This window comes from Protomyctophum parallelum (genome assembly GCF_964188405.1).
Source record: "Protomyctophum parallelum genome assembly, chromosome: 3".
In the NCBI taxonomy this organism is placed as follows: Eukaryota; Metazoa; Chordata; class Actinopteri; order Myctophiformes; family Myctophidae; genus Protomyctophum; species Protomyctophum parallelum.
The window spans coordinates 26766863-26777080 of NC_139698.1; the positions used below are offsets into that span (position 1 = coordinate 26766863).

General features: G+C 40.9%; 1 protein-coding gene across 1 annotated transcript; it reads left to right on the forward strand.

Annotated features, from left to right (window-relative positions):
* Nucleotides 1–842: 842 nt before the first annotated feature.
* On the forward strand, nucleotides 843–8548 carry tnfrsf1a (tumor necrosis factor receptor superfamily, member 1a). Its single transcript, XM_083760890.1, has 10 exons — nucleotides 843–882; nucleotides 1609–1711; nucleotides 1864–1975; nucleotides 2646–2774; nucleotides 2887–3042; nucleotides 3368–3446; nucleotides 4906–4967; nucleotides 5518–5714; nucleotides 5857–5968; nucleotides 6689–8548. The coding sequence occupies exons 2-10, from the start codon at nucleotides 1646–1648 to the stop codon at nucleotides 7003–7005; spliced, it is 1230 nt and encodes a 409-aa protein (XP_083617016.1). The 5' UTR covers nucleotides 843–882; nucleotides 1609–1645; the 3' UTR covers nucleotides 7006–8548.
* The last annotated feature ends 1670 nt before the right edge of the window (nucleotides 8549–10218 follow it).

Genomic DNA, 10218 nt, shown 5'->3' on the forward strand with positions numbered 1-10218 from the left:
AAGCCTTATTGTGAAAGTCATGTATTATACGTCCAAGTTAATGTTTTGCTTGTTGTCTTGTTTTTGTATGTCGGTTCTACGGTGTTTTACAGCATGGTGTTAATAAACAGCAGTAAAAAAACTTTATTTGTATAGCACATTTCATACAGCAAGTGCAACTCAATGTGCTTCACACAGTTTACAAATATAAAAACATTAAAGGAGATGGAAAACAAAACAAAAAACATTTAAGAAAAACATTATAGATAAACATAAACAAGGATAATGATAGGCCTATGAGCTAATTAAACGCAATGTTAAAAAGGTATTTCTTAAGGTTTCTTTTAAAAATGTCCGTGGATTCAGAGAGCCGCAGGTTAACTGACAGGGTGTTCCACATTACAGGACCATAATGGCTAAAGGCTGCTTCTCCATGCCTTTTAGTCAGGTCTAGTCTTAGGAACCTCTAAGAGAGCAGTTCCCGAGGATCTAAGAGCTCTTCCAGGCACGTACCCAGGGAGCATTTCGGACAAATATGTAGGTGCATTACCATGGATAGATTTAAAAACCAGCAGAAGGACCTTAAAATCTATTCTAGATAAAACAGGCAACCAGTGAAGGGATTTTAAAATGGGTGTGATGTGTGCTCGGTCTCTATGTCTTTTAAACCTCTCTTAAACCACTGAGTCAGAAGATGCCCGCTTATACCTGATCTTACCTGTGCTTACATGTGGCTTGCTGTGGTTTATCGTAATAGACCCCAATGTTACGTCACACTAATAATATCCTATAGGCCTACTAGAGAATTTCCTTGAAATGAAGGCGTGACGGGCCCAGCCATTTCCCGTATGCGACCGCCTCCTCTCCCGGAAAGTCGGCAGCCAAGTCACAGGAAACAACACGGTAGGTAACTAACACTCTCTGTCTCTTTTGTAAAACCACGTCAAACTGTGATTTAAGATTGTTATATGGAGCCAAACAAAACGACATATCGCGGCGATCAAGTTAAAGGTGATGGTGGTAAACCTCGCGTGTTATTATTGTGGGGACAGATTCATATCAGAGTCAGACTGGTGAGCCCCGGCCCGGGCGTTATGGTTGATGTGGAAACCAAATACTTTTGATCGCATGATTGAGTGGCTGTAGTGGTGACTTTGAGAATTTGATGCTCTACAATACATTTCGCTATAAACACTATTTTAAAACGTTACAGTATACGACTACTTTGATATAAGTTGTCTTGCAGCAACAAAACATGGTTACAAAATACAATGTAAAAAGTTGAAAAGGTTGTGACCGCTGTCCGCTGCAGCATAATGATTGCTGCTTTTTTTTTTTTGACATTGTGGAAATGGACATGAGCATCTGCAATGAAATACAACATGTATAGCTCAGCTCAGTTCAGCTGTTAACAAAACACCTGAATAAACATTGGTCAATCAGATTTATGCTGTGTATACAACTTCCTGGCAAGCAAACATTCTTGAACTTGCACACTTGGCAACAATCAGGGTTGAAATGGTTCATAAGTTTTTGCAACGGCACAAAAAACTTGCCAACTGTGTGTCAATATGTGATTAAAATACTAGCTTGATTATTCGTATTTAACCGCCACAAAACACTTTGCAGGGGTGTTCAGATGGCTTGACTGACAGCTGTCAAGAGGATGGATGGAATTGGCACTCGAGGGAAATGGAAGAAAAAATGCCCTATTGACGCATTGGCTTTCTTGGTGAGATCCACACTTCTATTTGGTAAAAAAAACAAAACAATTCTGATATTATTATTTTAGGTTAACACTCAAGCAGGACATTCAGTGTCCTCACTGGATGATGAATGGTTATAAATTCTCATTGCTGGTATTTCTGTCTGTTTGTTCTGTAGTGCATGTTAATCCTTGCATCTGGCACACCTACATCACAACCTTTAGAGAAGACCTGCAGTTCTGGGCTTTATAAGACTGACAATGGGATCTGTTGCAACAAGTGCCATCAAGGTACTGTGATGTATTCTACTGCATGTTGCTGTCCATATCTCCACAAGCAGCACAAATTATTCATATTAGTATGTATGCAAGCATGCACTTTATCAACACGGATTAGTATCTTTTACAAACGTAATGATTTTGGTTGCACAATGAAATGTGTAAAATCATGCAAATCTCAATTTTAAGTTGCACATTTCATCATTGAACTTGGCAATATCCAAATGCTTAATTTCACATAGAAGACTACACTGAAAAGTTGATGTAAAATGCTAAATCTTCCAAATCAACACACATACCTGCATGTAATGTAACCCCTCTACTGTAACTGGATGCAATGGGTGGCTACTGAACAGCACCCATGCCTGAGGGAAATGTACAATCACAGCCTCTAGTCATTTCAAGAGTTATCATCAAAGCCATTCTTGTGCTGACCCAGGGGAGATACACATTGGAATTATAGATCCCATGAAATCATATCACACTGGATCTTTATCCAGCAATACAAATGATTGATAAACCATAGCATTGCCAAGAGACCCCGTAAACCCAGAATTACCGTCCACCTCTAGTCTGCACTTAAGTAAAACCCTGCTTAAATGCATTACTTCTAAATACATTTGAGTTAGGACTATTGGAGAGATTCTGTGAGGTCTAACTCTATTCAACTGCTGCTTTACAGGATATAAACTAACGAAAGAGTGTCAAGGAGACGGCCGTCAAAGCACATGTGAGCCCTGTGAAAAAGGGAAATCATACAATGCATTCATAAACTACTCTCCCAACTGCAGAAGCTGCACGAAATGCAAAGGTAAATTGTTATCAAGCAGTGATCGTCTATCACAAATGAAATACACATTTTGTCCTCTTTTGTTGTCATTGTAATTAATAGTAATGGCTTCTCTCATTCTCCTCCCCTACAGAGAGAGATAATGAGGAGGAGGAATCAAAATGTACCATGGACAAAGATACTGTCTGTCGCTGCAAAAATGGCTTTTACAAAGAAAAAATAGACTCTGAGACATTTCAGTGTCTCAAATGTACTGAGTGTGGAGTGGGACAGAAACGAGAACAGAATTGTAAGTATCTGAGTGATAATAAAACTCCAAACCAAATCGGTTTGATATATCAAACCAATTTGGATTTGATCTTTGACAAAAAAATATTATTTGTCAAAGATCAAACTTCCTTCACGATTTATTTTTTGTTAGTATCTGACTACTTTGTTATCCTAATTTTCTGTGATTTGCTGTACCTACTGTAAATATGCATACTGTATATTCACATACTACATTATTCATTTAGTTTTTTCATTTATTTCATGTCACCATTGTACTATTGACATATTTTTTTATATGTTTTTATAGTCTGTAATAATCATTGTGTTATTATTGCTGTCCATAGGTACACAAGAACACAACACTGTTTGTAGATGTGCGGACGGCCACTACGCAGACAAAAGCAAATGCCTACCATGCGAGCTGTGAGTGATTAAAATATTAGACGTCTAAAACAGATCTGCTTAATATAACTGTAGGGTTGGAGCGGGGAATGACACGCAGTATAAAGTAATGCGCAAACTCATGATGCCGTAATGTAACTATGTATGTGCCCACATGCTACCCATTCCACATATACCCATAGATACCCATAGAATTTAAGCTTTTCATCACATCTTTGACTTGCTTGGGCAATTTGTTAAAGTACTTTTAAGGGGAAGTTGAGCTGAAGCTGCATGTCTTTCAACACAACTTCCGAACTTGTTCAATCTTTCCATGGCATGATGCCAACAGAGGTCTCATTGATGACTAACACCGGGGCTCCACCGGGGCACGTTGCGTCTCCGCCGCGTGCGTAAAAAAAACAAAACGGGGCCATTTTAATGCAGTCACGCAACGCAACACGGGCAGTGGAGCCACCCTTCATTGATTAAAAAGGAACATTCCCTGACTGTGACGGAGACGCGACACGCCCGGTGGAGCCCCGGTGTAATGGCCCCTACACACTGTAGGAGTTTTAAAGTTGTCTGCGAGTCATCAGATCGTTATGTATTTCACACTGCAGGAGTCTTTTTATAAAAAATCGTCTGTCATTATATCTTTGTGGCTTTCACACTAAACTGGTCGCCGACTAGGCATCACACACTGCAAGAGTTCACCAAGATGCGATCCAGACCCGATATAGGCTATACAGTATACACATAATTTGTTTTTTATTCCAATTCATTTTGACATCTCAAGCACGTGCAGGATGCCGTGATACAAACGGGAGACCGACACATGACGTCTCTCTCTCTCTCTCTCTCTCTCTCTGCGTGCACGCCACACACACAGAAAAGCCAGGCTACACAGGGTGAAATGTTTGTGATAGCGTGTAGCCTACGTGGGCTGCCGCGAGACAGGAGTCACAGGACGTTAAATTTAAATTTTCATGAAATAATTCTCCGTCTCTCTGAGAGACACACACAGACAGACAGACACACACACAGAGAGCGAGCACAAGGTCCAAAGTTTGCTCAGATGTGGTTTTATCAACACTTTTATACACATTTATAATATAGCAGTCCTGTTGCAGGCCTTATTTTACTTGAAATTATAAACTGATAATTTTCCTAAATGTTGTATTAATTATGAATAATTAGCAGTTTGGCGGACAAATAAGTTTAGTAAATTGTCCAAACATGTTGACTCTTAATTCTAGATTAAATAAGGAAAATAAATGTTCCAACTTTGTCCACATGCCAGTGCCAAGATTAACCGTGACTAAATAGCAAAATCTAGATGATGCCTGAATTTTGACAAGTAGCCATTTCTGTCACAACAGGCACTTTAGATGTGTCACGCCATCCTGTTGAGAGAGTGCAGTCTCTGTCTCAAATACTTCCTCTCTGGACATGTTACTTCCTCAACAGTAAACTGAAACCTCCTGTATGTTCTCCACAGCTGTACAGCCTCCGAATGTAATCATCTCTGTCCATTACCTCCTACCTGTAAGGATCCAAACTGTGAGTTCATCACATTTATGATGCCTACGTCACTACGTCACAATTAAGCAGGGGAAGGGACAGAAGAGAATTCGTTAGGTTGTTAATAACTTTGGTTATTTTTTCATTTTGACTTCCTCCTGTAAGCAATAGGATACAGCAGCTATGTGTGTGACGACATCATCATCATCATACCCGGAAGTTATGCAGTAATGAGTGGCAAAAAACTACTTTCTGGACTGGGCAGCCCATACATATAAACAGAAAAGTCCTATCTGATTGCATTAAACGGCATTAAACTCCTATAATATCAATAAATTATCACTTCTTGTCTTGTTATTGGCATTAGTACCTAGTACAGTAGTAGTAAAAGCAATTGTAGTAATAAGCAGGAAGAGTACAGGCTTCCCTCTGTAGAATGTTTCTACTTTACTACTGTAGGGCAGGCTATGTAAGTAATGATATACTGGAACTTGAACAGGCCTGTAATGAAATTCACTTTATGGCTGCTCTTTGTTTGCATCATATTTCATGTCCATTTTGACTCCTTCCGATCCTTCCTTCCGTGAAGCTCCGGGTTGCCAGGACGGCAACAGCTTTTCGACAGCTTTGCTAATTGGAGTCAGTGCGACGACAGTGTTACTGGTGGTGGTCGGCTTCATCACGTACAAAGTGACTAAACACACGACTACCAGGAAGCTCGTAAGCAGCACCTCGACCGACACGAACGCCACCTCCGTCCCTCCAGACTCCGCGGACTGCACCGAGGTATGCCAAAGCCAGGAGAAACTGAACTTTTTGGCATGTTTTGTCTGTTATTCTGAGATAATTCAATATAATAATAGGTGCATAAAAATGCAATCTGCAATGTGCTTTTTGTGCCCATCCCCCCCCCCCCCCCCCCCTACAGGTCCTGATAGACAGCTTCGAGGAGCATCCAGACAATGTGTGCGACAAGGCATTTCCTCCAAGCTCTGTGTGCATGCAGGACCCCAGCAACCTACCTGACTGCATCCCAAAGAGTATGTTACTTGCTTGTTTGTATTTATTGTTAATTATGGATCCCCATCACTACTCGACGCACTCTTGTGCGCGCGTGCGTACGTGTGTGGGAGACGGGTGTTCCCGTTTGGCGGGAAATGCGGGACAGTTTTAGGCTTATGTTCCCTGACCACAAGAATAGGCATGCTGGGGTTCATGTTGTTAATGCAATTCACAATACTGTAATGATGTTTTCACATTTTGTCAAGGTTCATTAATGATATTAATGCAATGACATATTGCTGGATAATGTTAATACTTAATATTGCACGTGCATATGTGTTCATGTTGAATAGCTACAGTAGTGTTATTCGCAGGACATTGTTCAGTTTGTGCGGGAAGAGGTACAGAAGGTCCAATTTCGGGATTGTCCCGCGAGATGTGTTAAGGGTGGTCACCCATCACTTTTGTGTGTACTATATTTATACATACTTGGGTATACATATATCGATACCGTAATGTATTTATTTTATACTGTGTAATGTACAGTATGTACATGTTTGTGAATGCATTCCAATATTTGGGTTTATTTATAGGCACACTTGTTGTGTACTGTACTGTATGAGTGTAAGTGCAAGTGTGCCCATCCGTCCGCTGGCATGTGCATGCAGCCACGCACACAGTCGGATCTCACAGCAGCCCTTTGTGTGGAACTGCCCTCTCATCTTTCTCTCTCACTCAACACTCTCCTCCCCCTGCAGTCTCCGAGTTGATATACACAGTGCTGCATCTGGTGCCCGTGGCGCGGGTCAAAGAGCTGGCGCGTAAACTGGACGTGCCGGACATTGAGATCGAGCGGGCGGAGGCTGACCATCGGCTGAGCAAGGAGGCCCACTACCAGATGCTGAAGGTGTGGGCAGACAGGGGTTTGAGGGCGGGTGGAGCAGCTTTGGTCGGCAGAGGTGATGTTCAGCAGCAGCAGCAGCAGCCCTGGCTGCAGGAGCTGCTAGCTAAACTGGAGGACATGAATCTGGGCCTGGCCGCCCAGGAGCTGGAGAAAAAGTACAGCTGCCAATGAGAGGACGTGTTTGAAACGTGCAGACACGTGTACATATGTCTGTGCATACTGCATACTGCTAATACTCTTTTCTTCTTCCGTCTCTGTATTTCTTCTGCTTTATTCCTGTTGACTTAAGGCTGCAGCATACGTTAGTGCACTGTTTGAATGACTTTTAAAGCAAACAAAGCAACAAATCTTGGGCAAAGCAACGTGTTTTGTTCTATTTTCACTAGTTTGGGTCCCAGCCTCAGGTAAACGTCTAATCTCTTTTTGGCGTTAAAAAAAGGTTTGGCGAGGTCATAAGAACAAAATAACGTAATTGTGGAGATAACTAATGAATGCAAGTTCGGGCAGTGATTGGTCAGAAAGTCGAGGTGCTAGTGTGGTGCCTCCGTTTCCGGTATCCGACGATAACGATCATAACATACCAATGGACAGTTTTGAAGCACGGTTGGCTGAAGGTGTTAAACACACAACCGAATGACACTTCATTCATGGAGAGAGATACACGTAGCACACACTTTGTCCACTGAGACGTGGCGTGACGAAAACAAAGAGTGGAGATCCAGGTGGTGAAATCACTGTTCCACTGTTTGACTTTTGACGTATGCTGGCGATTCGCTCTCTCGCTTGCTCTCTCTCTCTCTCTCTCTCTCTCTCACTCTCACTCTCACTCTCACTCTCACTCTCTCTCAAACACACACACACACACACACACACACGTCACACACTAGCACTCTGCTCGCAGAAAATGGAACAGTGGACTCTTGAGACCAAGTATTGCATTCATTGAACTACCAAACGGCCTCAAGCACATGAGGGACATGGTGCTACACTGTGAGCAGTCATCTAAAAGTTACCAGAAAACATTGTTTGTTCTGTAAGCAGTGTCAACAAAGAACACCTCAACCCCCCCCCCCCCCCCTTGTCCTGCGCACCAGACACTGAGCCACTGGGCATCATGATCAAACTACTGAGGTTATGGTTCCAATGATCATTCAAATTATCTTTTGCTAAAGCGCGTGATACGATCATTGACTGTGGATTTGTCTTGATAATTCGGAAGAAAGAAAATAGATTAGATTTTATTGCACCATTTGCATACATGGTGAATATTTTCAAATACATAGTTATAATTAGTTTTGCAGTCAAACGTCTATTATTCAAACAGTTAAGCTTGGACAGAAAGTAAGTGTGATGGAACCAGTGTGGTAGCGGAGCTATAATGTTGCCGAGTTGAATGGCTTGTGAGTGTATCTTTACAAGCGACCCAGGAAAGCCAGTGACAACATCAACACTATAGTTTGATTGTTAAAGGTTTTATCAAGGTGGGCACCTTGATCTTCATAAATGTAGACTTATTTAGTCACAAACATGGGGTGGAGATATATACAGTATATAGTTGTGATTAACACAGCAACCATGTTTGACAGGCTGTGTTCCTTCTACAGGGAGGTGACGGTTCACATTATTTTAATGAGCCAAACTGGTGTATGCATTTCTGATCCACAGTGCTGTCTCAGCAGTGTAGTTTTTGTTACTGAACAATATAGGCCAGTTGTATTTTTTAATTGTCATTTGTCAGATATACTGTATACTTTATCCATGGAATTGGTTGAGACATGTTTTAAGATATGAGTTTTTTATTATTATTTATCCTGTGTGTATATAGGATACAACATGGCAAGCTACATTTAAAATGTCATAGGCCGGTGAAGAGCAAACCACGACCACCACCACCCCAGCCCTTCTCTCTGTTTTTACTCACCACCGCTCAACGTTATTTCAGCTCCGGTCACCTCACCACCGGAGCGGTGGTCACCTCACCGCCGAAAATCAAGACTATGAATGAGCCTTAACGTGCTATAACAACAGCAGCAAACGAGGAATAAAGTAGTTTGCAAAGTACAAAATGCAAACCCATGTGAAGAATCACACACATGCCATTATTGCAGTCACATTTGTATTCACACCGGCAACATAATTTCTACTGGAAGAGGAAGTTTAGGGGAATTATTGCTCGCGTAACGAAAATGAATAATACATCTAGCAAATATTAAAAAAAATTGCTTGCCACGTGTATAGCTTGCCACATTTTCTTTACAATTTACAATTTAGGCATTTAGCAGACGCTCTTAATCCAGAGCGATTTACATTTAAGCAAGAACAAAAGCATGGGAATACATCACATAAAAACATTTATCATGAAACATGCGTAAGCTAAGAAAGTAACATAAATTCAAACAGATTTTTGTATAGTTTGTGTATTTTATAGATTCATACTGCATGAATGATCCTGCGCAGGTGTTCTCCACCGCCCAGGAAGAGCTCAGACCCCAGCTCTTGTTTTTGCACAGTCAGTGTCATTAGCATGGCTTAAAGCGTCATCATGCTAGCATTATTCTCCGAGGCAGACAGCGGGACACACCCTGTCTCTCAGTCACCCTGTCTCAGCCAAAGAGGGTTTCACCATGCCAGTCTCGGCTTGCAGCAACAGCTGAAAGGTTGTTGTACACTTTGACCACATTCACACGGTGACCAAGTTGCTCTTGCACCATACTCACAAGTCCTCTTTACCATAAAATGCTAAGAATGTTATTTAGGTAGCATTTTGTTAGGGATGCTATTCTAGTTTCTTTGAGGCACTGAATTGTTTTCTTTGCGATCCATCTAAGGACCATCATTATACTATTGTTTGTTCAAGAGGGTTGCCATTTACTCCAATCTTGGCACTTAGCAAAATGGCCTCTAGGTAAATATGGTCAATGAAGGTGTGATTGGTTAAAATGTCTGATTTTGTAGATTATAAACTAAACTAATACTGTAACTATTATCCAAAGTTTACCTGAAGGCTGCAGATCTAATCTAATGTCTAACAGGTTTTTAGCTTAAGGGCATGTGTTTGTATTTAGTTTTCTATCATTGCTTTTAAGCACTTTTTTATTTTTTCCATTTATGACTGAAAAATATATATTTGAAAAACGGAAACAGAAAACAAGCATGTGTTTTAAAATTTTCATAGAATTATATTTTGGTGAGCAAACTAAAGTTATGTAATGTACTGTATATTGAGTTTCATTGTTTTGACTTTGAACTTTTAAATAAATAAATACTATATATATTTGAAAGCAGTTGTAATTGTTGTCAGGAAAAGACACAACCTGGCATCGAGGTATTCATTAAGCCTTAAGGTGTGTGTGTGTGTGTGTGTGTGTGTGTGTATTGACCGTG